This window comes from Cryptosporidium sp. chipmunk genotype I (assembly GCF_004936735.1).
Source record: "Cryptosporidium sp. chipmunk genotype I strain 37763 chromosome Unknown contig_11, whole genome shotgun sequence".
NCBI classification, from domain to species: Eukaryota; Apicomplexa; class Conoidasida; order Eucoccidiorida; family Cryptosporidiidae; genus Cryptosporidium; species Cryptosporidium sp. chipmunk genotype I.
In genome coordinates, this window is record NW_027125587.1 from 110,492 (window position 1) to 138,298 (window position 27,807).

The window sequence follows — 27,807 nt, forward strand, 5'->3', positions numbered from 1 at the left end:
ATGAACTCTGGATATTATATAATTAAAATGATTGTCTATTTTAGTTATACCTAATTCCTTTTTTTTTTTTTTAACGAATTTCTAATGATGTTAAGCTTGCTATTTTGAGTACTTGACTTTTCTTCACTTTTCACTTCTTGTTCTTCCAAGGCTTTAAGCCTTTCTAAATAAGACATGCCTTTACTTTTAAGCTGGTTATTTATTTTTAGCGCACTTTGGAAACTATTCTTGGAAGTTTTTGGGTCAGAATCCAGAAAGGACTTAGCACTTTTAAATGCAGAGGAAAAACCAGAAGATTTAACTTTATTAGGCTGAATGTAATCAGAATCCGGATCTTGTGTTTGGTTATATTCAAAAGAAAATTCCTCGTGTTTTGTAAACTGATGTTTGTAACCATTAATATTGTAATTCTTTTTGAATAACTTTGAAGGAGAATTTCTTATATGGATTCTGGATGAAACAAAAGACATAAAGGAATCATGTATATCTTGCTGTTTGTGTTTGGAATCACAAACGTCGCAGCAAGAAAAGCAGTTAGTGGAAGACTTTTCTTTGTTAAGCTTTTCACCAAAGTAGCCAAGAAGAAAAATTCTTCTGCATTGTCCATACTTGTTGATTCTGATCTGGTATTGATTTGGATCTTGAGGTTTTAAATTTAGAATGGAACCAGAATAGTGTTCAATAGAAGATCTCTTCCCATTTGCACTGTTTTCAATACGATTCTCTGGATCATAGTCTATTTCGTAGTAGCTGTCCATTTCTTGGTATTCAGAATTATTACACTGAGCAAATTCTATAACGGATTGCAAGTTATCTTGAAACTTCTCAAATGCTTGTTGAGCTTTTTGTTGAGATTTCATAAATAAGTACTGCAAAGACTTTCTCTTAATAGACCTCAAACAAGTAATATCCCTTTTGCTGAAAAATAACATAGCTTTTGAAAATTTAGAATCTCTTCCAGCCCTTCCACTTTGCTGATAGTATGAGTCAATGCTATCTGGAATTGAGGAGTGAATCACAAAGCGAACATTTGGCTTGTGGACTCCCATTCCAAAAGCAATTGTACCAACCAAAACCTGGATTTTATTCTCAAGCCACTCATTCTGTATCTGTGTTCTAATCTTTAGAGATAATCCTGCGTGATAAGCTTTGCTGGGAACCCCTTTATTAGATAAATACTGTGAAAGATGCTCACTGGATTTTCTTGAATTCACATATACAATCCCTATAGCAGTTTCCTTACTATCTATCCTCTTAAAGTATTCCTGCATATATAAAACTCCATTCAGAACTATTTCTTCGAGAGTTAAGTCGGTCAAATAGTCATTATTGTCAATATTGTAAGCAGTATAGTGGATATTTGGTCTATTAAAAGAATTAACAGAAACATACGGGTCTCTTAAATTCAATACAGTCCTAATATCCTTTTGTACTTTTGGAGAAGCTGTAGCAGTACATGCCAAGACAGGGATATCTGAGAAAATGTTTTTTATTTGATTGAGCCGTCTATAAGCTGTCCTAAAATCATGGCCCCACTCACTTATACAATGGGCCTCATCTATTGCAAAGCAATACAAATTTCCATTCAAATACAATTTATATAAGCATCCAAGTACCTTTTCTGTTCCAAAACTTTCAGGCGTTACATATATAATACTATTTGTTGGTACCTTTTTCTCCAAATCTATATACAATTCTTCCAACGCCATATTAATACTTTGAGAAGAGTCACTTTTTTGAATAATTGTTGAGCTCAGGCCATTTGATTTTACTCCCCACTTTCTTAAAGAGTTTATTTGATCCTCTATCAACGCAATTAGAGGACTTAGTACTACAGTCACCATTCCTTTACTAAGTGAAGGAATCTCTTTAACATGTTTTTGGTACTCTCTCAATAGACTTGGTAACTGGTAAGTCAATGACTTACCTCCTCCTGTTGGTAAAATTAAAACTACATCCTTTCTTTCACACACAAGTTTTTCTATTGCATCTTTCTGACCCTTTCTATAGTCTTCCAACTTTAAGTAGCTTAGCCCCCACCTTAATCCCTTCTTAAGTTCCGCAATATCCTCATCATGAACCTTATTCTCGCGGTTTAAATTATCCACCTTTAACTTGTATCTGCAGAATAATTCCTGTATTCTGTCCTCCTGCGCCTTTTCGGTTTCTATGCTATTTTCTAGCTCTTTTACTCTTAATAACTCATCGTTTTCAAAATCATCCTCACTCTCCTCCGAATTCTTTTTGCCTAGACCCATAAAGTTGTTCAATGAAGACTGCTTCCACTCTTCACTTTTCTTCAACTTTCTTCCCTTTGACTTCCAGTCTGTAACTCCCATTTCAGAGCAAAGTTAACTTTTCCACAATACCAACTCCTTGTTTCACACTATTAACGACTTTGAAATCTATTGATGCTTCTTAAACTTTCCTACTTTGTTAATATAAATTAATTTGTCCACATGCTACTCAAATATATTATTTTATTTTTTTTAAATTATTTATTAATCGCCGGTATAGGAAAAAATAGTGTGTACTTTTTCTTCACAAAAAAAAATTATTCGCATGAGTAAAAAAATTATATACCGGTAAAGCAGTAGATGACGTGTCAAAAAAAAATAATTAAAATAATATAAAATGCAAAAAAACAATGCCCCAAATTACGATAAAATAATAATGAGCGAGCTTGAGCACCAAAATTGGAAATGCTTGGACCTGAAAGAATTTAGTGATCAATTTTCAGAAAAGCCAGTATTTGAACTTGACTACGAAGAAATTAACGTAAAAATAAGAGAAATATTGAAAAATAAGAATATTGTAAGGCCTATTATTTTACTAATTATTGCAAATAGGCTAATCAAAATTGCAAACAAGACAATTATTTTCAAGGCTGGAAAAAATCTGGAAGAAAATGTATTTCTTCCAGAGCTAGAATTTCTTTCTTTTTTATTGAAAGAAGGAAACATTATAAGTGACTGTTGTGAGTATTTTAAGCTTTTAGGTTTCAAAGAGAAAGGCATAAATAACTCATTTACTATTGAAGCTTTGAATGCCATGATTAAAGTTCCTGCTCTTGCAATTAACTCAGTACTAGCTTTGAAGCCAAGTCTAAAAAATATTATGGATATTAGAATACTAGATAAGTACATTCCACGGGAATTACATGACTCCATCTACTATGAATATATTTGTATATGTACATTATATATTTTAAACGATATAAAGCCAGCCGATAAAGCGACTTTTAAAGTTTTGCAAGTTATTTTCAGCAGGCTATTTTTAAGAGGATATAAGGAAATTCTGTGTAAGATTATGGTTAGATGGTCAGTTACCACTGATGACTCTGTATTTGAAAATAACAGACTTCTTAATAACGGAGAATTATGCCTGAGTCGCGTTTTTGATAATATACTGCAGGTTAACAAAACTGACGAGAATTTAATTCGATCTTTTATCAAACAACTATTCAAGGAAATAGAAGCCACAAGAGTACAAGTTAATCAAGGAGTACCATTTCTCAAGCTGAAAGATAGGAACGTCGGGGAGGAACTAAATGTGGAAGACATTAAGAGTGACGGTTTCTTTTTGCTTGTTAAATCGATGGTTGAATTTTGTGTTATTGAAGAAGACTTGAAGGAAAATAAGGGATTTCTTAAGAGTGACATGTTTCAGGTTAAAAAACAAAACTTTTCCATCAAAACTTATTTGATATTTTTGGACATTTGTGTCCTTAATATCGCCAAGAATGATGAATTTAGAAAATATTTATTACCAGAACAACACTTTGACTATTTGGAAATAATTCGATCAAAAAAGCTGGCCATATTGGAAGAATCCAACAAATCAAAGATTTATTTGAATTTTCTCAAAGAACTGACTCAATGTTTGACAAAGCAGTGGAACTCTTATCAAGATTCAATGGCTTACTCTCTTACTCTTTCTACAGTAATTGTCCGATCGGTCTCTATTTTAATATACTTAAATCTGGGAAATCTCTCAAACTTTAAAGGAGTATTATTTGAATTTTATTTGGATATTACAGAAGGAATACAGTTCAGGCTTAAGAATATTGATCCACTCATTAGGTCCAGTGCTATGTATTTGGGAGAGTTTTACTTTAACCTGCTTTATGAACTGTTTCCCTCAGTTAATGAAGCTGATAGTGGGTACTTGATGAGTGAGATTCCAAAATTTGATGAGCTTAAATTACTTACTCCAGAAATCAAAAATCGCTTATCTTGCATATACAGCTCCACAAAATTTTTTATAATTAAGGCCTTTTCACATGAATGTGAGGTTCAAGTTACAAATACTATTGAATCCACTAATGATATGGACTTGAACATGGGAGAAAAAGAGCTTACTGAAAATCAAGGTAATATTGTGGATGAAGATGATGAGTTCTGGAATAAGGTGCCTTCAATCGAAGTAAACCACAAGAATGGAGAAAAAATACAACCAAAGGTTTCAAAAGGCCTACTTTCCACCACAGATATGGAATATAAGAAGAAAGAATCAAAAAGGAAGCTAGTAAATAAGTCTTTCGACCTCATTAATCTTTACACAGATGAAAAGAAATCTAAGGAAATACCAGACAAAGCTGAAAAGCTGTTAAATGTATTAAAGGAGCTAGCTGAAGACATTGAAAATGATGACTCTAACTATGATCACTTAGTTCTTCCTCTTGTTGATAAATTAATTTCGTTAAAAGAAAAGGATCAAAGGATACTCGCACTATTAATTTTTTCAAAATTAATTCAGTGTAGAACAGATAAAGTTGCAGTAAATATGATTAATTATTCATGTAATATGAACAACGGGATCCCGATGGACGTCAGAATCCTCGTACTGAACTCTCTGACGTCTGCATGCCAAAATATGGCAAACACTAAAAGTAACACTAAATCTACTATGCGTTCTAACAAAAAAACCATTATAAATCTATTTGACAAGTATTCACTAATTTGGTCATCTCATCTAGTCAAATACATCATGGAGCTAATCTCACAGTCTGAAGATCATGAAGGTTTTGAAAAAATTCCCAACATATTCTTCATATCGTCTCTAGAACTATTTAACCAAATCATTGTTAATACGTCGTCCAACAACGTAAATATTGAACAGATTGCCTACTCTGGACTGGAATTTATCACATCCATAGACTTAATGAACAATCATCTATTCAAAGACGTAACTATCAGAAAATCTATTTATATGCTTACCTTTAATATTATTCTCAAGCATAAATACTCATCATATTTTTTGGCCCTAAACCAAATCCTACCACGGGTCACAACATGGCTTTCTAAAGCAGAAATATCCGAAACAGATCTTAACTCTATTCAAATAATCCAAGAAACCAAATCATTTATATCTTGAATCAAGTTATATCAAAGTATCGGAGGCTTACCGCTCAATTTAGATCTATGGCGGGAATCCTTCGCCTCTAAGTAAAGCTTAAGCAAAAAAAAAAAAATAAACTTAACTTACAAAGCAATTTCAAAAGAAATAATACAGGCTGGAAGTTGAGATTATAGCCAGGGGTTTTGAGAGTAAGAACATCATATTCACAGAATTCTGAGAATTTAAAGTATTTAAATTCCACATCCATTCAATAATAAAAAGTTATATCGTATCCTCCCCATGTGCATTATCTAATAAATTCAGTGCACTCGGTTGGCGCCTACTTTTTCTCCCAAATCCCAAACCTAAAAATAATGGAATTAATTAAAGTAAAAAAATTACTGAACAGAAAAGGAAGAGGTTAAGGATTTGTAATTACTTTGTTACGAATCTAGTTTAATTTTAAGTTTTTGAACGGATACTTTAATATAGAGACAATTTAAGGAGTAAATTTTAAGTATATAAGAATTGAGAATAAAGACTAATTTTAAGATAGGTGAATTTTTAATTTAATATAATTTGCGATAAAAGTAAAGGGCTTTTGAAAGTTAACGTTAATGAGATTTACTGGCTATCAAATTGATAAGTTTTAAGGTGATTCCGTAAGCTTTAGGGAATAACCCAAGACTCCACAATGTCTCGGACAACTCAAAATGATACGTCTTTCCACAAAAAAATTATTTTCCAGAAGGAGGAGAGTATGGGAATTCCATATTCAAAAGATAACCCCATTAAAAAGCAGAAAAACCAATCGTTTCTAAGCTTTGCGTACTCGTATATTCAGTTTACGTGGGTTACAAAATGGATATATTTAGGCTCCAGGAAACCTCTTCCAGCCAAGGACCTACCAAATTTGCCGGAAACTGATAGTACTAACTACTGGTCTAATATGTTTGAAAACTCCATTGAGAAGGAAAGATTGAAGAACTTATCCTCTTTTGACCGTAAGGTATTGGTAATTAGGGCTCTTTGGAGATGCTTATATGGCCAATTCATCATATTGATCATCCTCAAGGTATCTTGGGAGGTCTGTTTGTACGTTAACAACTCGGTTATTCGTGGATTTATTCAGTACAAAGAGATGGAGAGCTCTGCTGAAATTAGTGGTGCCAGTAGTGAAAAGTCTCAAGCTTTAGGTGTTGGATTTAGGCATGGTTTATTATTGGTACTCTTCCATGCTGTACATGTTTATATTTCAACTCAATTCAATTTCTGGGAATCTAGGGTAATTTTGAAGATACAGACATGCTTAAAAACCTCTATATTTAAGAGGCTTATAGAAAGTAAATCTTGTGCAAAGAACCTACTTCAGAATGGCAAAGAAATTGTTAATTCCAAGATTCAGGAGGATGAACTTAGGATTTCGGACGATATTCACCTGGATATAGATTCTGGTTTTTCCAATCAAGACTTTAAATCTCAGAATGGTGATCTATATGGAACTGGACAAGTTACAAACAGAAGTCTTTATGGCAAAAAAGGACTTGAAGACAAGTATACTGTCTCAACCAATGTATTTAACTTATTAATGGTTGATGTTGAGGATATTGAAGACTTTATTATGGCTCTGATCCAGTTTATCCTTCTTCCATGTAGGATTTTTGTTGCGTCCTTGCTTATGTACAAAAACATCGGAGAGTCCGCCATTCCTGGAGTTGTTGTCATGATTTCAATGATTGTCTTTATGATTGTTCTGGACGTTGTTTCGGCTCTTCTCAAAGGACCATTACTGTATTGGCGCGACAAACGTCTGGCAAAACTTCATGAGGTTTTAAATAAGGTAAGAGCAATTAAGATACTTGGATGGGCTTCGTTTGCTGAGGAAATTGTTCTTCGAGATAGGAGAAATGAAATTAGCTATTTGTATAGGATTATTTCATTCTCAGCTCTGTCTTATTTGTTCTTCAAGTTGGCAATTTCAGGTTCTGTGGTTGCTATTATGGTTTATTACACCAAGGGAATGCTCAACAAAGCTGGTACTATTTCTTCTACAGGTTCGCCCCATCCAGATGGCTTTGACTTGAAAGCCTCTAATATTATACCTCTAATCCACGTAATCAACTATGTGGCTGGAATTCTCAGAACTGTTCCGAACTCTTTGAATATGCTTATCGAGGGTTGGATATCACTGAAAAGGTTCAGTCATCACTTGGAATACTCTCATATTCCTTCAAATACAAGCGAAAGGCAGCTTGCTGAGAATTATAATTTTTCAAGTAGTACTAATATCCATAAATCGAATGTACCCAATGAGGAAGCAGTAGAGAGGCAACAAAAACAAGAAGAAACCCCTTTAATTTCAAAGATCCTTACCTTTGATGGCAGAAATATGCTCGAGGTAAATGAAACAATTAGCAAGAAAAACCAGGACAAGTTGCCTTTGCAGGTATTTAATCCTGATAGAGATCAACAAATAATGGAGTACAAGTTTGATGAGTCCATTATAGTTTATCTTCAAGATTTAAAGTATGTATCGGAGTCGGAGGATGACAGATCCAAAAAAATAGAAAATGGATTTACGTTGTTTGTTCCAAAGATGATAATTAGGAAGAATTCCTGTCATTTAATAGTTGGAAACTCAGGATCTGGAAAAAGCACTTTACTATATGGAATATTAGGTGAAGTTTACTCTAAGCAGGGCTTAAGATTTATTAGACCTCAAGGTAGTACAATAGGATTTTGTAGCGAGGATCCATGGATCCCAATTGGAACTGTTAGGTCAGTAATATTGTTTGAAAGGCCATGGAATGAGAAAAGATACAACCGGGTCGTTGAGGCCTGTTTACTAATTGAGGACTTCATGCAATGGCAGGAAAGAGACCTAAGAGTTTTAGATGATGGTGGTCACATATTATCAGGAGGACAAAGATCCAGACTAACTTTGGCCAGAGCTTTGTATGGTTTTCTATCAGATTTGGAGGAGTACAACCGTTTTGAAGAAACTTATCCTACTGAAAACAGCTATTATAGTTTATATTGTAGCAATGAAAGAGATTCCAGTAGGTTTGATACTCAGTTATTCTTGTTTGACGACATTTTTGTTTCTCTTGATCCCAATGTTGGGAGAAGGATCTTTTTCAACTTGTTTAACAGGGAAAATGGTATATTAACAGGAGGTGAGTATTCTGCTGTCATTGTAATTAGTACAACTGTACTGCTCTGTTTTTTGGATGAAAAGCTTTCGCAAGAAGAAATCAACGAGAAATTTGGGGTTGAAATTAATATTTGGAATATCAAATCAGAATCAGGGGGATCCAACTTCAACACTTTAGAACATTCAGAATATGACGTATTAAAGAAAAATGTGATGAAAAAGGATGGCAACTTTAGGAACATTGAGACCGGCTCTGAGATGAAATTTGACCATTCAGGTGCATCCAGTAGATTTGCAGCAAATGAGAAGTTTGAACTCAGAAAGAGGAATTTGCCGGCAGAGAAGGAAGTTAACTTTTACAATGGCTTAAACTCCTTGACGATGATGGATTGCAGAAATAAGAATTTAACAAGCAAAAATAAAGGAACTGCCAGCTACACTTCTTCTGACTTTTATAGTGAGGATATCGTTTGTGTTCAATCTTCAACTGGTCATAGAGCTATTCCTCTGAGTCTATATCGATGGTACCTATCTAAGGTAGGAATAGTCTTCTTTATATCTGTTTGCCTACTAATAATGGCAAGTATCGTTTTAGATAATGGCCAAGACTTTCTATTGGTTGAGTGGACAGGATTCACTTCAGATGGCAAGGATTTGAAGAGTGACGTGGAGTTCTATGAAAGTAGCTCAAGCTCAATTAACACTCTGGAATCCCATAGAAACTATATGTACGGACTAATTATAATATTTATATTTGGAATGCTGACGCACCTCCTCGTACAACTAACCCAGATCTACGCAAGTGTGAGGGCTGCAATGAAGATTCACAACGAAATGTTGAGTAAACTACTTTCTACCTCTCAGGAATTCTTTGATAGAAATACAATTGGCCAAATAATTAACCGCTTTTGTTTGGATATGATTTCTATAGACAGAAGGACTATGTTCAAGATATGCAGCTTCGTCTCGATTGTGTTGGAGATTTTAATTAGAGGTGGATTCATAATTTTCGTATTTCCGTGGTTACTGCTAATGATACCACCAATTTGCTTATTTGCTTGGTTTTGGCTATTCCAGTATTATAGGCATACATCTAGAGAGCTTTTTAGATCCAATCTGTCAGCACATACACCGGTATGCAATATTTATACCCAGGCATTAATGGGAGGAACCATAATTCGAGCGTTTAAATGTGGACATGTATTTCTACACAGGAACATCAACTACATTGATGATCTTCAAAAGATTAAATTTATGAGATCTGGATCAGCTCAGTGGATTAGTGTTAGAATGCAACTTCTAATGCTTCCATTTACAGCAGGTATTACATTAGTACCGATTGTGCTCAAGTACATGAATTTAAGCACAGCATTCTTTGCTTCATTTAGCATAATTAAGATAACAGCTGGATCATGGGGCCTTGCTTTGGTTTATGCAATGTCTTATGCTCCTTTAATTGATGATTCTTTCAATATGTTTACATGCGTAGAGAAATCGATGTGCGCTGTTGAAAGAATTTCGGTACTAATTGATGATTTGGAAGATTCAAAGAAGAAGGAATTTGACGAGGAAGTTCACGAATCGAAATACAAGAATTACATGGTGTCAAATCACATTTCTCCACAGAATACTTTCCAGGGTCTTTATATTAATGAGCTTAGAGTGGAGTACGGGAACCAGTCTTTGGGAATTGAGCTTAAGAATGAGTACGTAAACTATGGAGAGTGTATTGGGGTTATTGGGAGGACTGGGAGTGGAAAAACAACATTTTTAAATTCTTTATTGGGTCTTACTCCAATCCAGTCCAGCCTAATATTCTTAGATGGTGTGTGGCTATTCAATAAGGAGATGAGACAGAATAAAAACGACTACATTGGAGTTTTACCTCAGAATTCGATAGGCTTTGATGGTTGGACAATCAGAAAGTTCTTAGATCCTTTTGAGGAGATCCACGATGATCAGCTTATTTGGGATGGAATAAGTGCTTGTGGACTTGAAACTACTCTTCGTTCTTTAAGTGGCATGAACCCTTTAAATACAGTCTTAGGAAATACTTCAGGAGATATATCAAAGAGTCGTGGCTTTAAGGACAAAAATGAGTGTAAGTTCACTCAGAAGCATTTAAGACAGCTTGCCCTTGCTAGACTAGTAATTCACAGGTTCAAGTATAAGATTGTCCTTGTAGATGAGCCTCCGGAGGAACTTTCTGGTGACTTGCAGAACCAAAATGGTAACGATAACTACAACTCCATGGCTTCTTCAGCTGGAAAATTAGGAAACAATGTTTTAGACAGTCAGTACCTTTCTGTAGAGGAGATCGTATCCAAATTTATGAACCACTGTATAGTTTTTATCGTTGCTCACAATTACAAATCTTTAAAATCGTGTAATAGAATTTGGGTTTTATCTGGTGGACTCAAAGTTAACGAATGTGAATTTTCCCAAGTAAATAATCAGCAGATGCTTGCAGACTTCTTACTTTCAAATTCAAGAAATTAGCGTTATTTGCTTTTTTATAGTGTGTGGACCTTTATTTGTTTCGATTTTTAACACCTTTAACATAATATATTAAGAAAATTGAAGAAAAGGCAAAAAATAATTGAATTATCTATCCGATATAACTAATCATTATTAAACCAATTATTAGAAATTAAATATATTACTTTGTAATATGTAAGGAAAACAAAAAACCATTACTAATAATAGAAGGAAGCTTGATTTGAAAATGTGAAATTTCCTTTTATTGTGATCGAGAAATCTTCCCTCACTTTGTAGCCATAATTCTTTGATCTCTTAAATAGCTGTTTAGTACTGTCTAATGATTGATTGATTAATTTAACTTAAATGGAAATTTGCTTAATTTTTTTTTGTATTACGTGCCAATATTATGCACGCATGCAATTAGGAAAATTTGTTTGCGTAAATTCATGTATGAACTCTATACCGGTCTTGAATGTGGCAAAAATTATGCTGGCGCCAGTTATATATTGATTATTTAATTGGGTGAACAAAAAATAAAGAATTCATAATCTGGAGATTATTATTGTTTATAAGTTGGGATAAAACAGAAGCAATTGAGGCTTGTTCCGATTATAACTTTTTTTTAAGTGTTTTTGGAACGAATTCAGTCTATCTTAGAAGGCTCGACAGTAAATGGAGAATAAGGGTGTAGAAGCGGTTGCTGAGAGTATTAGGAACGGAAAGAATGACGGGGTTGAGTTCCTACTCTTAACAAAGACAATTGAGGGCTGTCTAATTTCCCAGGAAACGCTCTCGGAGTTCTTGGATTTCGACGTTTTTTGTATTGATTGGCAAGAATTCAATAAGGACCCGAAGTATACAGTGGGGAATTTTGGCAAGGTAAACAGTATAAACTTTGTAATCCAGGAACCACTGATACAGGTTTTGGGAGAGATATTTAATACTTTGGAAGCTATTTTGGATACAAATATTTCGTTAAATACCAGAATATACTTGCCTTATTCTTCAGAATTACATGTAGAATATACGAAGAATATAGGATTACTACAGGAAGAAATATGTACTAATAGCAAGAAGGTTCTACTAAGAAGGTTTGACTTTAAAAGCATACTAGACAATCTTTTGAGGGAGTTTGAAGGATTAAACATTTCTATCGAAACGGAGAATTGGATATCAATATTTTACTGTAATGCAAATTTGATTTGCAATAATTCTTTTTCTTCAATTTATGCAACTTGTATTGAGAACAGAAATGTACCAATTCCTTTACTGGAGGAATATATAGATGGAATATATTGCAGTGTATTAAATGAAAGAAAAAGCCAAAGTTTAACTAACTACGTAATGCCAGATCTGTTTAGCAAGGAAAATGTAAAGAAGGATATGACTCTTCTTAAGTTGGACAACCTCCCAGTAAAGCTAAGAAAGACTTATTCAAGGCATATATTGCAGCTTATGTCATTCCTTCAACAAGTAACAGGAAGAAATTTTGTAGAATCAGAAAGCTGTGTAGTTAACTTTTTGTCAATGGGTCCAACTTCTGATTTAATTTCAAAAGCCATGCAGAAAAGTTATTTCGAAATGGCTGGAGCTGGCTCAAAACCCCAAATCAAACCAGGCGGAGCAAAGAAAGACGATATCACATTGCTAATAATGGATAGGAGTTTGGACTGCATTTCTCCTATTTACTCTCCAATACTGAACATGAACCTGTCAGAGGACGAAAGTTTCTCAAGATTTGATGATGGGATTATTGAATTTCTAGATGAATTTATCTTGAATACTACTCAAAACCAAGCTACCTATAATCTCGATAATGGTGATATGCTTGAAGAAGATGATCAAGCGTTAAACTCTGAAGAGGTAAAGGAACATGTAGAATCTGTTCTTTTACTTGATAAAAAGCTTGAAGAACACTCCAGAAACCTGGACGAAGGCTTTATCCACGAAATCACAAATCCAGTATACCTTTCAATAATGCTGGATCCTGAGAAACTCCAAAAAGATCTTGTTATTTCTCAAAACTACCCAATCCTCTCATATAGGTTCATTTCAGCCCTGGAAGATCTTCAAAGCTTGATTTTATCACAAGAGACGAGTTTTTCTGAGTCTTTGAAAAAAGATATAATTCTCAGAATTGATTCTATAATGAATATTCATCCAATATATGGCCAAAATTCATGGATGTTTTTACTTTTAAGCCTAAACCAGTCTCACTATACAAGAAAATTTTGGAATGAGGTCTCGGAGGTTTGCAGTAACTATGATGAAAAGTCAAATAAGAGGAAAACTATGGTTTTATCTATAATATACAGATACTTGGTTATTATTCAGAATGATATAGCATCAAACTCTAATGATTTAAACATGAAATCACCGTCTACTCAGACTTCATCATCATCTTTAACTCCAATCATTTTTCAGGGTCAAATTGAAAAGGAGGAAGTCATTATTGGAAAAATTGTTTCAATATTATTAATTATTAGGGAAAAACTTTTACCAGATTCAATTACAAATATTTCAAAAAATTTAGAAAATTTAAGCTTAAATCCGTCATTATATAATACATATGACTTGAGAATGGAATTATCAGCTCTGCTTCAAATCCTTCACTATTTTTTAATTCCAATGTTTCCATTGGATTTGAAATCATTTAACTCAATATTTGTCAGAAATCTCAGAAAAAAGTTTACAAATAGTTCTTTTGAAAATATTTCTGTAAATGATCAAAGTGAATTACAAATTTACTCTCTGGAGTGTATTAGAAAGTTAATTTCTCTTGCAATCTCCTGTTCAAGTTATGAAGGCCCAGGCTGTAAATTCACTTCCTTTAATTTAAAACAAATGTTGGATTGTTTTCAGCCGAAGGGTGGAATGTCTATTTTTGGTGATCTTGGAAAATTAGGGCGAAAGCTTAGTAGTATTAGAAACGCAAGAAATCAGATCAAGTATAAGTCTTTTCGTAATTTTCAGTTGTCTCCATTTTTACCAGAAAATAATAACAATAAACAAGAATTTCAGCTATTGTCTTTGGTGGCTCAAGTAAGCCTTTACATACTTGAAACAATATTTACTGAAGAAACTCAAATTTCTAAGGAATGGTTAAAAGTTGATTTAAAAATGCAAAGTGTTTTATCAAATTGTAAGGAGTCAGACCTTCAAAGTTTGAAAAATAGGCTAAGAGAGACAAGGAAGACTCTAGTTATTAACATTATTGGTAACATTTCAATGTTTGAAATCAAAGAAATTGAAAGACTTTCAAAGAAATTTAGAGACTACGTAAACATTATTATTCTGACAGATCATATAAGCTCAGCAGTATCTATTACTAATTCCTTAATCGCTAATCATTATAACTTATAAATACAATAGAATTACACTACTCCTTTTGCTGGCCATTAATTATATATCATATTAAAGAACATATTACATTTTTCAGCTTTTCCAAATTAGAACGATTACTACATTCAATCCACCTATAATGCGGAAGAGGAGTCGATGGATGTGTTATAATAACCATACTAGGAGTTTCTGCTTCCTTTACTTGAAAGTAATCCGGAAATTCTCTTTTACTTGAAGAGGAAGAAGATGTTGGAGTCGAAAGCCGCAATTTCTGAGAATTTCTTGCTCGTGGAGACGGAGAAATGCATTCACTCTGTCTCTGCATTTGAATTACAATTTCTGACATCATTTTATCATTGAAAAGAGTTCCTTTAAGCCCAGCCTCCTCCTTCCTATTGCAAGGCATAGGGTAAATATCATCAATATTTAAAGCATAGCCATGACCTTTAATTGAGTTTTGATTCAATATCTCACTTTTAAAATCTTGGTTATTATTAAAAACTGATCTACATACATTTATCTTCTTGGAATTGCATTTAAATAGGTTACCCATCACTACATATTGAATATTATGAAGCTGGATACTATGCTCAACACTTATATTCTCACTTTCAGATTCGGAACTTAAAATACCATTATTCATTTGCAAGACCAATAATGTATCATTTGTCACAACTGCTATCTTTGATCCGTCCCCACAAATTGTCATATATAAAACTCCATTGAAAAGCTGACCAAGTTGAATACTATTGCCTACGTCATCCCTAGCTGATGATATTCTTTGGTTTACTATGTGGTCCGGCCCGCCAATGCATGTAACAATGTCATGCAAAAATGCATGTTCTCTCGAAAATGGCGCCAAGACATGAGATTTGGAGTAAAATACACGAGGAAGCCTGGTTCTATTGGTATTACCAACCCTGTCAACAGTGGAGGCTTTTTGGATACCTTGAGCAGTCTTTTGTGTGAAGTCTAGTACTCCCGTGATTGGTTTTACTACAGCGGCAACGAGTCCCTTAGTAATACCAATTGCTAAAGAATTGGGATTTCCTGTTGTTGCTCCATCTAAGACTTCACCAACAAGGCTTGAGAGTCCGTCAGTTACCGACTTTCCAAAGGCATGAGCTCCAATACTGATTCCGTCCATTAGGTCTTTGGGTTGTTGTCCATGAACAAATCTTCTTCTTTCTTCCATATATTTTTCATCCATCGTGAGAGCACCAGCTATTTGACTAGCGGTTCCGGCCATTTTTGATATTGCTTGAAACGTTCCAAAAACTGAATGATTCATAAAGGATTCAATTCCTTTCTTAACTCCTGTTACTACATTTGCTCCATTATTATTATCATTTCTTCCAGAAGTAACAGCATAAATTGGCTCATAAAACAAATCTCCAATCCCAGCTCCAATATTTGTAAAGGAGTTCACTGGATTCCCAACAGATCCTAGAGAAGTAGCAATTACATATAATTGACTATACAGTTCATGCTCATAATGTTTTCTGATCTTTTGAATCAAATTTGAGCAGCTTTCACTTTCTCTAGACTCAAATTGGTTCATCCATAAAGGAGCATCTTCTATGGTTGTAATTGATCTAATTAAAGATGAAAACACCAATCCAAAGGTGTGAGCAAATTGTTCAAGAACTTTTCCAAGGTTCAAGTTTCTAATGATACTGCCATTTCTTTGTCTACTATCATTACCATTGATGTTTGATACTTCGTAATTACTTTCTGGATTTTGGAGGCTCGAAGAAGAAGAAGAAGAAGATGATGATGATAATGACGAAGAGTCTGAATTTATTGAAGATTTTAAAAGGTTCAAGTTAAAAGAAAGGTGGATTACCATTGGATAGATCTTAAAATTCTTAATGTAAACTCTATCCAAAAATGACTGTTTAAGAGGGAATTGCTTGATTATATCCTTCTTATCAATGAATTGATATTCATCGTCACCTTCCTCTTTCTCTTCTTCTTCCTCTCCTTCTTCTTCTTCTTCTTCTTCTTCAATACCATATCCAAAGTTAATTTTATTACTAATAATTTCATTATCATTGTATTTGGCTAATCCATCAACTCCCTCAGTCAAATTAAGATCATTCCATCTAAGAGATCTATCTTCCCAACCCAAATTGGTATTCTTATCATAAACGCAAACTGAAGTTTTGGCTCTTAATTTTTCCTTCGTACTGCTAATATTACTATTAGCAAATGATTTTGAAATCTCTTTAATTTGGTCAATAAACATCGTAAGAATATAAATAAAGTGCGTATCAAAACATATATTGATTCCAAGAAGTCTAATTAACAATTTATTCACATTAATAAGCTGCAAAGAATCTCCATTACTATTTTCTTGACTTTTTAAGAATCCTTGAGAAATTAATTCTGAAGGAAGCCTGATATTTGGAATGTTTAAGCTTTTAAGGTATTCAGAAATTTCTGAAAAGAAATTCTCTGAAAGATTCTGTGATCTTAAAATCCTTGAGCTTCTTCTAATAGAGTTTCCTTCAAGTTCTCCAATATCTTCCTCCACATCTACCTCATTATTCTCAAATTCTTTTCCTTTTGGACGTTTTACACAATCCCAACAAAAGTTTGATGCTATTACCAACATTGGAAGTACTGATCTTTCTGAATTACATAATAAAGATGAGTTTGAATATTGATGTTGTTTTGAAGAATCCATAAAGTTGTTTTGATTGGTAGAGAATGAAAATGAAGCAAAGTCTGTTTTATTTGAAGCTAAGAACTTCTCTTCTAACGTGTTGAGAGTCCTAGAGGAGCTTGAAGGTAATCTTTGAAAAAGTACTGGATAAAGTGTATCCTTGTATTGTAGATCAATTTGTATATTACCTATAGAAATCTGGAAATCTTGAGAAGCATTCAAATGAGTTAAGAAATAGTATCTGCAAAGTAAATTATCCAAAACTACTAGAAAAAGCTCCTGAGGTGTATTTCTGCTTGGATTCTCCCAAATCACTGAAATTAGTACTTGAGAGCAAAATATATCAATTATGTATTGTTCAGAACTTGAATAACCTCTATTGAAAGAAGAGAATCTAGTTAAAGAAGACGATACCACGCTTACAGGACTTCCGTAATTGTTTCCTGATCTAAATCCTGGAGAAGAAATTGAAGTTGGTCTTGACGGTTGAAGTAAAGATAATGCTCTTCTCGTTAATCCTTTGTTACTATGCCAATTCATGAAATCTTCATATGAAAACAGTCCCAAGATAAAGTTATTTCCTTTTGAAGATATCTTTGAAACTTTATAAATGATCCAGTCCTTCTTTTCATTCGATCCAAAATCATAAACCTCAAATAAATGGTTTTTTTCTTGCCTTCTTTTATCGCTATAATTGCCAATACTTATATATTTGGTTTTTTTGTTTAAGTTACCACCACCAGTAGTATTGGCAAAATTTGTCATCTTCATATTAAAGTCATTGTGAATAAAGAGATCCCTGGATCTGAAGTAATCTTCCCAGATAAATTCTGATATTGATTTTGAATGGAACATTTGCTTTATTATTGAACTTTCTGGTAAAGAAGTACTATTCTTAATATCGTCACTCCTTTGGCTAATATATAAATCCCTATTTGAGCAGTTAAAAATGAAGATTGAAGATATATTGTGGGTATAAAATTCTTGATTAATAGTCTTTTTAGTTGTCATTAATACCATCTCGAATCCAAGTTTTTCATCAAAAATGGATCTAATCTGTAAGTAATACAATCCATTGAAGCTCTCTTCTAATGATTGGAAATCATCACCACCTTCAGTCTGAATATACAGGGTATCTTCTGATGGTCTTAAAAGGATCTTCCAAGATTTGTTTTTGTTTAAAACAAAATTTGAATATCTTAATGTTCCACTCTTAATGGAAATTATTCGTGATCTTTTTGATTCGTCACTTTCATTACGACAAGGTACTGGCCCACTTTTTCCTATATCTGAAAGATTCTTGTAATTTAATTTAACAGTATCTGGAAAATATGGAATTAATGGAATTGAAGTATTAGGATTTAAAAGAAAGTTTGAATGACTCTGCATTTCAATGGTGATTTTGGAGTTATTTACGACTATTTTCTGTGGGAATAAAAGTAAGTGACCAATTAAAACCCTGGCAACACTTCCATTAAGTTGAAGTTCCATAGAAATGTCTCTATAAAAGAAGTTATATTCAACCGGTCCAAGTCTGTCTTGGAAGATATTTAAGCTATATATTTTTCCTTTTTCAGTCTTTAAGTGAGGTGTAGTGAAGTCAAGTCTATGTTGTTTTCCATTAATCAAGGCCATAAAAACCAGCTTTCTTGACTTAAATTTATCAAAGGCCCCCTCAATATGAATTGAGCCTTCTCTTTTAACCAATGGTATGATGAAATGTTTAATTAAATCTCCATATTGACTGAATAAGTTCTGATCTGATTTGATCCAATTTTTACTTGTCATGATCAAATTACCCACTGTATCTGGTGGAGGAGCAAAATCTGAAAGTACTATATTTGAAGGACTTAATTCCGATCCAACACTATTAAACCAATATTTAGAATGCACTACCCAAGTTAATGGATATCCTCCTTTTGGATTCTTCTCTAAATTATAAACAGAAAACATGGAAACTTCATTCTTTCCAGGAATAATTTCTCCAAGTTTTTGCAAATAGCTTTGGTTGTAATCTCCACTTAATTCAGCAAGTGTATTTTGTGTCTTCCAAGTACCTAACTTAATATCATTCCTTAAATCAATTAAGCATGACCAAAGTACAGTAAAGTTTTTACTATTATTCTCAAAATGAATATTATCAATCATGGACTCTTTTCTTGATCTAACTCCAATTTCCAGGTTTACCTGGGGATTTTCATCAAATACAGAGCAAGGTAAATATAAAGCTTTTGGTCTTAAGTACTCTAAAATTCCAGTATTACTTAAAACATCTTGATGATCTATTTGGGAAGTATTACCATATAAATCCATTCTTTCTTTTCCATTGAAAGTATAGAATCTGTACTCAAGATCCAATGGTAAGGTTGAAATAAGGGTCAAAAAAGGTTTAAACTTTAAGATATATTTATAGAACTGATACCTCCCTTGGCCAAAAATGGACATTATTCCTTCAATTGTGATGTAGAACCCAACTCCTGCACACTCTCCTTTTTGAACAAGATAAACCTGCCTCTTTTCTCTTTTTTCGGTAATTCTGTACTTGTTTAGATTCTCATTTTCTTTGATTATATCTTTAAGGAAGTCATTAATCTTAAGCTTATAATACTCGTTATACTTTACCGGATTTCTGCTCTTATCTTCTTCTTTAAAGTCCTTGGAGACTTTATTATAACATAAATGGTTATTCGTCTCAAGATTGAATGGAATCGGGATTTTTGAATTCGAAAGAACCCTAGTAGAAAAGAGTCCATCAGTGAAGAATATTTGAAGATCCATAGAAATTTCATTACTTAGTTCCAAGGGACTTAATATTCTAAGGATCTTCTCAACTCCTAGTTGCTCCTTGATATTTTTGTGTTCTACTTGATAGAATAAGTAAGGACTTTCAAAAAGAAGGGATTTTGAAATATTCTTCGAGTTTATTTTATTGTGGAGACTTTCATTTTGGCCATCCTCTTTCGCCTCGGTAAGATTTCGGATAAATATGGCAAATCTTCCAGTATTGTCCAAATTAATAACCTTTTCTGTTGAAAATAGCTTTTCAAAATTAAGGATATCTCCATCTTTAGAGTATTCCTCTCTTATTACTCTTCCGACGTGAATTTGGAAGATCTGAATATTATTCGGCTGGAAACAGTAATTAATTTGATCTAAAACAATTTCGGTACCGTTTTTAATAATATTACAAGTAGATCCAGATCCAAATAAACTATTATTTTTAGATTTTTGGAAGCTCTCAAAATTTGGGTACCCTATTAATTGAATATCATAACCAGACTGATTAAAAACCAGAATAGGTCTGAATGGTTTGACCGAGCTGGAAAGGAGACATCCTTTGTTGTTCCAAGCTCTATAATGTCTCAAGATCGTTCTGATTGTCCAGGGAGAAATATTGAGGCTTAGAGCAGAAGGTAGTTGAAAGTTGAGTCTTTTTGTGACTTTACTTGAATAGGAGGACTTATTTCTTGGGGAAAATCCGTCATTCTGGACCAAATTATCGAAAGCCAGGTTAAAATTGCATCCCTCAATTACCGGCTCAAAGTACCCGTGCCTCGGGTTCATTATCCAAAGTGAGAAATCTCCAGAATTTGTTATAGATATAGGATGGTCAAAAGCATAGCTTTTGGAGCTAGCTATCAAATTGTTAGATTGAACGGAAACCATGAATAAGGGGATCCCCGAGAAATCCTCGATTGAATTTAAAAGAATCAGTCTGGAAGTTTGTATTATTACGTTCACATTCAGTTCTTCTTGAACACTCGGAACGCCTTCCCACAAGAATTCCTGGTTTCCTACAAAGCTCCCAGAAATTCTGCTAGTAAGAGATCTATATAGATCTGAGCTTCTTGAGACCTGGCAATGCTTTGAGAGAGACTTTTGCGTTGAAATCAACAGATCGTATAATTCTAGAACATGGGGATATTGTACTTGTAAAGTCACCGGTTGAAAAATTAACTTCAGGCTTCGATTTGTTCTGAATCCTACTTCCATCCCTTTAGCCACAGTATTGTGTATGATCTGGCACTCCAGGCCATCCCAAATCAAAAAACTCCCAAAATCCAGTATCTGATATCCTAACCTTGAGCTGGAAATGGAGACATTTAAGTTCGATTCGCAAAGCTGTTCTGGTTCGTTTTCTTTACCTCCACCTCCACCTTTGCCTCCTAAGCCCTTGCTTCCACCTCCGCCTTGACGCTCTTCCGTTCTACTCAAGTAAGCTAGATCATAGGTACCTATCATGTTCGCTCTTGTTCTTAGACCTGTATTGGATGTCAATATGCAATTTAACCTTTTAAAACATAAGTTCATTTCCACCAAATCCACTACAAATCTGCTATTCTCCTTTTCCTCTTTGATTTTTTTACCCGATTTGGATAGGAAAACTCTGGAGTAATCACTGTACCAATCATAAATCCGAGCCAAAGACCGAACATCACAATCCGTCTTAATGACTGGAGATTCAAGACGAATTCGCCAGCTTGAATAGCTCGTGCTTGTCGTCACATTATCCCGGGTCTCACCAGAATCCTCACTAAAACTGTAGTACTGTACTTCAATGGGCTGATCCAGATCCTGGTCCCACACCGGATTCTGGTTCTCCTTCAGATTCTGGTCCTTCTCCACTATTGACTTCAAAGCGTTAAAGTAGCTTCCTAAATAATTCTCGAAATAAGCCTCCTTTGTGTAGACTGTAAAGTAGTGATGATCCTCCAAGTTGGTATCTAAACATTCGCTTGATCCTCTTTCTCTCTTTTCTTGGCTGTGATCTTGATCTTGACTTTGATCATGAACATGATCCTGAATACAGCTCCCGGTACCGAAATCTAAATTAAAGTTTGAATACTGAAAAGAATCAGGAATAGAGACTAAGAAGGAAGATTTATGCTCGTCAGTAAAGACCAGAGAACCGAGTAAAAGATTCAAGACCAAACTTTGGTTCTGAGGGAATTTGCTCATGAACAAATTGGTTCCTTTCATTCTCACTATGGAAACCACTTGGGCAGAGCTCTCCTCGATCCCTTTCCCTTCCATTTGGAGGGCGTTACCATCAGATGCTGTTGAGCTGTTTATCCAATCCTGATCCTTAATTAGATTGAGCTTGATTAAAGGGAAACTGACACAGATTGAGTTACTTGGCTGGATTTCTTTGTCATCAAACCTCCCAACTGGAACACATGAACTTCCTCCCTCCCTCTTTATGCTTTCTTGGAATCTAGAAACCGCCCTTCTTCCTATAAACCTATGTTGAATTAACTGGGGAAGGTACTTTTTTTTTCTGGGATCTATAAGCTGATGGTTCTGCTGCTTCTTCTCTTTTAAAAAGATCATAAACTCTGGATCTGAAATAGTACCAGATGCAAGACTGTTTAGTTGCTTGACAAAAGGGTCGTACCTCAATAAGTTTCCAGAAAATACCTTAATTAGTAGACTCAAAGTCCCAGGGTAAAGATGCAACTCAGCCTCCCTTTGCTTGGACTCCACAAAACAATTCATGTCAAACGAGGTATTCATTCCATCTCTGCTTGTGTACCTCCTTAAATGAAAGTTTAGATCGGGAATCGCACCAAAAGGAATCGCACTCCTACTGATTTCACCGCTTTCACTTTCGAGGAATAGCCCCCAAACTTGCTCCATCCTCACGTTTATCATTCTGAAGATGTACAGATAAATCATTGAAGGCTCGGAAATCTGTCTAATTAAAGACTTGTTATTGAAATTAAAAAGTTCAATAAACATCTCTACGGAGGATACTTTGTCAGGATCTGCATCATCAACAGATCCTGATGGAATGATTAGCTTACTGTTTCTGAAGTTCATACTTCTGAGAGGAACAGATACCTCCGAATTTCCGCCTATATATGTTTGCTCTCTTCCTGCCTCTCCCTCAAGAGGAGAAAAATGACAAGGCTGGAACGGCTTAAGAGAACCTGAATTCCTCTCATTGTCTTCCAAATAACATATAAAGCTCTGAATATTATCAATCAAGTACGAAAAGTAGTATATATTGTGCAAAAAGGCGTCCAGAAATAGAACCAAAGTGATATTCTCAGCCTCAACAAGCATCTCAGAGCTTGAGATCATCTTCGATAGCCTTCCGTGAATTAAATCCTCAATATCCTGAGCTCTCTGATGAGAAATCATCTTCATCTCCATGATAGCTGAATCCAGTGGCCCATCCATCCTAAAAAAACACAAATCTTTTTTTCCAACAATTATATTGTATGCCCTCATCCTAATTACCTTAATTATAATCTCCCTTCTTGTCTCGTGATCACAAACAGATACTGTATTCTCAAATACCAACTTGAAAAACTCAGTATCTTTTTGAAATGCCACCAGTTCAAAGTTGCAAACCTTAGCATTAACTGAATACTTTGTCCATTTTTCTGAAGCTTTGACTCCCATTTCTGAACCTAGATCTTGGTCCTTTTTAGATTTTGTCTCCAGTCCGGTACTTATATATGGCGAGGTAGTCTTTTTAAACAAGTAAAGCAACTCCTGAAGAATTAATGGCCTCAAGTAAATCATTATAGATCCAATTTCTGCCTTAACCTGTACCTGATCGCTCTGAGAATAACCTGATTTTAATCTATTTAACCTTTTTACTTTCTCATTTCTGGTTTTCTCAAGTGAGAGCTCCTCCTCTATAAAATGGTATTGAGATGTTGGAAAACGAACAAAGTTGAAAGTGTTGTTGAGACTGAATAGAGGAATCTGTTTGATCTTTTTACATTCCTGAGGTTCATCCTTAGAGTCAAGAGAGTATCTTGCTCCTTCCTCTTTAACTCTGGACAAATAATCCATGGAAAGCTGAGAAATGGAGAAGTTAACTAGTCTATAGTGGTCATGGATAAAGTTTAGAACTAAAATGTCCCTTGCCCCCACATTCATCCAAGAATTATCATCAGACACAAAGTCAAATCTAAGGCTATTAAGTCTTAAAAACCAAAACAACTGGACGTTTAGGCCAAGCTTAAACATCTTAAACTCCTTCTCTCTTGTCAATTTCCTTCCCAAATTGAAATACTCACTTAAACAGGAGTCATGAATCCACTTAATCATGTTCAAGTATATACTCTGGTAAACCTGAGGGTCAAAATTGGATGTAATTGAGTTAATTTGAATAGATGAGTATATATTCTTAAGTATATCCCCAAGCTGAATATCACCAATTGAACCTCCTCCTATTGATTTAGAATCCAAGCAAACAGAGTTTGTAGATAAAACCAAATTCATAAACGACCTCTCCTCAAACAGATCCTGTGAAAACGGGTCCAGCTGAGTCAGTACCCCAAATAGCTTAATGTATTTCATCCATGTCTCGTCCAACATATTATACTTCTTGTATGATAGGAGGTTCAGCTTAATATCAATATAGTCAATACTGAATAATCTATAAGAATTCACCACATCTACTCCTTTTGGAAGCTTTGGACTCCTCTTTTCACTTTTGTCTGACTCCCTCCTATGGATATTACTGGTATCCTGAATTCTATCTCTGATCTTCTGATCATCCTGCTCTATTTCAGCTGCGCCAGACTGGAAATCGCTGTAAATAGATAAATAAATCTCCTCAATCCTGGCAAAATAACAAAGACTCTGGATGCATTTAAACCAGTAAGTTGACTTTTCGGAAAGTACGTATCTATAATATGGAGAAACTTGAACACCTCCAACTCCCTTATTAATGAATGATTGGAAGTCAAAACTACTATTTTCAAACCTGTTTTGGGGACTAGAAAGGTCTAGAGAGCTTTCCTCAAGCTCATACCCCCTCATGATCTCTGAATCGTTGTTGGATATTGAGATCTTTCCAAAGCTTATTACATTGTAAATCACGCCTTCTAATCTGGGATCTCCCCTGTGACAGAAAACCAAAATGGGAGTCTCAATCTGAATGTCTACATCCATTAAACCTGAATTTTGAAGAAAACCATCTTCTTGAGTATTCAGATGCTTTTTTTCTGAAATATCAGTTGATCCGCTTTCAGTACAGGCTATATGATTATCCATTCTATTTTTGGACTTATGCTTAGTACCTTCTCCTTTACCCTTGCTGATACTCTTGTTGTACTTGTTAATCACGTTAACTAGAGCAGAAACCACGCTGGAATAGAAGATTACATAGCATTTCTCGACGTTGATCTTAATAGTAGTTTTGCTACTTTCTGGAAATGAAGTCTCCAATCTCTTTGAGATACTTCGGTCCACGGAGAAATCAGAGCTCATACTCAAAGAACTCCTTCTCCTAGAAGATCCCTGTACGTTACAAATCGAACTTTTTTTGTTCAAGTAGTAGAATGTAAACCACATCTTTTCATCTTGTATTAGCGTGTCATCCTCGTATATTATATGGCACCTCTCCACATCTGGACCTGAGTAATCCAAAGTAAACTCCTGTAAAACCGATAGGAGAGAAATCCTTGAATCTGACTGAATAAATTCGAGGCCGAAGTTCCTTAAACTTCCCATTAATGCACTTCTTTTAACTGCCCTTAATCCTTCCTGACTCTCTACTTTGCCTTCTCCTATCTCCACGCAAAGCTCATCCTTAAGTACTACCTCGAGCTTTGTCTCTCTAAGCAACACTCTGAAGGCCATGAAAGGAGTCTCAGAGCTGATAGACCCAAATTGCCTGACAATTGGAGAGGACTCCGTGTATAAAGGATTCCCACTTTGAGATCTGTCAAATAAGCCCAAATTTTGCTTGTCTTCGGATATATTTTCTCCTTCATCTTCCAGAGACTGGTCCGAAAGACAGTCGAAAAACTGGAGATTCTCCATAGTCTGTTGAGTGAGAAATGTCTCGTCTAACTCCACAGATGCGTTAAAGTTGTCATCTTCTTCCTGTAGATTTTGATCATTCTCACTCTCCTGAGCATCAAAGAAAACATCATCAGCACTACAAAAAGGAACAGAGGAAATTTTGTGAAACTTAAAAAGCCACTGGATCCAACTTCCAGACCCTCCCCCTCCAGGAGCTTGAGAGTCGCTCTGGTTCATCCTCCTGAAAGAATGAATCTCCAATCTCTTCCCAACCCACTGATGCACCAAAGATGTATGCAAAGACACAAATCTAGAGAAAGGAACCCTGAGTATATAGTACTCTGAAAACTGCCTTGAAAAGTCCAAAAGCAGGTCATTAAAGAGTCCTCCATCGAAATATGGCCCAATCGAGTCAAAATTCATTCTCTCTTCGAAATATTTGTGAAACTCCAAGGTATAATCCTTGCAATACATTGATATCTTAGCCTCAGTAAAGTCTTCCTGGAGACGAATATAAACGGAAGAGTTACAGCTCGACCTGGAAAACCGGTGGGACCCCGAAATAGCGGAAATATCCGCTCTTCTATCCCTAACAATACATCCTATTGCATATCTCCACCAAAGCTTTGCATTCCCAATCACAGGAACATTCGGTCTGTACAGGAACCTCCTCTCCAGCATCACCTTTCCCAAGTCAATCTGCTTATTAAATGCCTGTATCTGATTCAATATTCTTCCACAGTATGCAATGATCTGTTCAGAAACTGTTACATAAATCTCCTCCAATACCCCATATATTGTGTATATTGGCATCTTAGACGCACTAAACAAGTCCTTTCTCTGCCTCAGTAGGAGCTTGCAGCAGAAGGGATGGATAACCTGGTCTAGCTCCTTTGGAGCCTCCTTCAACTTTGTCTCTTCGTCAGTTGCTTCCCTTGCTGCATACATTGAAAGACCGTCCAAATCCAGTATTCTATAAGAAAAGTTACTGGAATCTTTTTTTTGAAAGAATGGTTCAAACAACTTCTCGTCAGAAGAGTCGCTCCTGGAAAAGAATATCTCCTTCACCAGTTCCAGATGCTCCTCGTACCCATGAATTTGATCCGGGCCCAATTCACCATTTACTTCCCTCCCTCCCGAACTGTTATTACTACTACTACTACTACCAATATCCTCATTAGTGCCGGAAACAACTGATTTAGAGGAAACCAAATCCTGGCTCACTAAAACCTGGCTCAAATTTGGGATTGACCTAACTTCAAGAGAATCCAATACTAACCCACAATTCAACTCTTTGTTGACTGAATCACCAAGTTTGATATGAATTCTTCTAAACTTTAGCCTTACATCCTGAATTAAAACTGACACTATTCTGCTCAAAAATGGCTTGCTTCCTCCTTTGCTGCTACTTCCTTTGATGCTAAAATACTCATCCTCTGCTAGTTCTGCCATAAACTGAATATTCCAGTGCTCTATCAGCCGGAGTCGCTCTGAAATTACCAAATTCTCAATTTTTTCCGAATCGAACTCACTGTAATCTATAAAACCTGCGTATAAATTTACATCATCTATCTCCACAACTAACGGAGAACTGCTTCCAGGTCTTAATATGTTACTATATGGAATCGATATATTAATTGTCTCAATACAACCGTACTTAACTCTTATTGGAAGCCTCAACTGCTCCAAAAATCCCTCCTTTATCTTCACATTTCGGAGCTGTAGCTTGCCTGAATTTAAACCAAGCTCAAAGCTATCCTCTGACACATTCTCTAAATACTTTCCAATAAATGTAGTAGCCCATTTAGACACAAAGCCTGCTACACGAGACACTGCTCGCCTCATTCCTCCTTCTTCAAAACCACGGGCATTACAAAACTTCTCAACTTGCCTTTTCTTGCTCTATTTGTCTTGAAGAAAAATTCAAAAAACTCAATTTTTTCTTTTATATTTATTTTTCTTTTTTTAAAATTCCCTTTTCTGGTTGCCCGCCTTTTCCAAACATGCAAAACTATTTTGCTGCATGTGGGGTGATAAGTGCTAAAAATTACAA

General features: G+C 35.0%; 5 protein-coding genes across 5 annotated transcripts; 3 read left to right on the forward strand and 2 right to left on the reverse strand.

Moving 5' to 3' along the window:
- Positions 1-50: 50 nt before the first annotated feature.
- ELE39_000436 (SF II RNA helicase) lies at positions 51-2,339 on the reverse strand (the record flags this gene model as incomplete). The annotated part of the gene is made up of 1 exon (XM_067343475.1): positions 51-2,339. One exon carries the CDS (start codon positions 2,337-2,339, stop codon positions 51-53), a length of 2,289 nt encoding a protein of 762 aa, XP_067202257.1.
- Positions 2,340-2,634: 295 nt separating this feature from the next.
- ELE39_000437 (uncharacterized protein) lies at positions 2,635-5,376 on the forward strand (the record flags this gene model as incomplete). Its single annotated transcript, XM_067343476.1, has 1 exon — positions 2,635-5,376. One exon carries the CDS (start codon positions 2,635-2,637, stop codon positions 5,374-5,376), a length of 2,742 nt encoding a protein of 913 aa, XP_067202258.1.
- Positions 5,377-6,034: 658 nt separating this feature from the next.
- On the forward strand, positions 6,035-10,993 carry ELE39_000439 (ABC transporter family; the record flags this gene model as incomplete). Its single annotated transcript, XM_067343478.1, has 1 exon — positions 6,035-10,993. One exon carries the CDS (start codon positions 6,035-6,037, stop codon positions 10,991-10,993), a length of 4,959 nt encoding a protein of 1,652 aa, XP_067202260.1.
- A 654-nt stretch (positions 10,994-11,647) lies between these two features.
- On the forward strand, positions 11,648-14,338 carry ELE39_000440 (uncharacterized protein; the record flags this gene model as incomplete). Its single annotated transcript, XM_067343479.1, has 1 exon — positions 11,648-14,338. One exon carries the CDS (start codon positions 11,648-11,650, stop codon positions 14,336-14,338), a length of 2,691 nt encoding a protein of 896 aa, XP_067202261.1.
- Positions 14,339-14,384: 46 nt separating this feature from the next.
- Positions 14,385-27,599, reverse strand: ELE39_000441 (VPS13p like involved in vacuolar sorting; the record flags this gene model as incomplete). The annotated part of the gene is made up of 1 exon (XM_067343480.1): positions 14,385-27,599. One exon carries the CDS (start codon positions 27,597-27,599, stop codon positions 14,385-14,387), a length of 13,215 nt encoding a protein of 4,404 aa, XP_067202262.1.
- Positions 27,600-27,807: the final 208 nt, after the last annotated feature.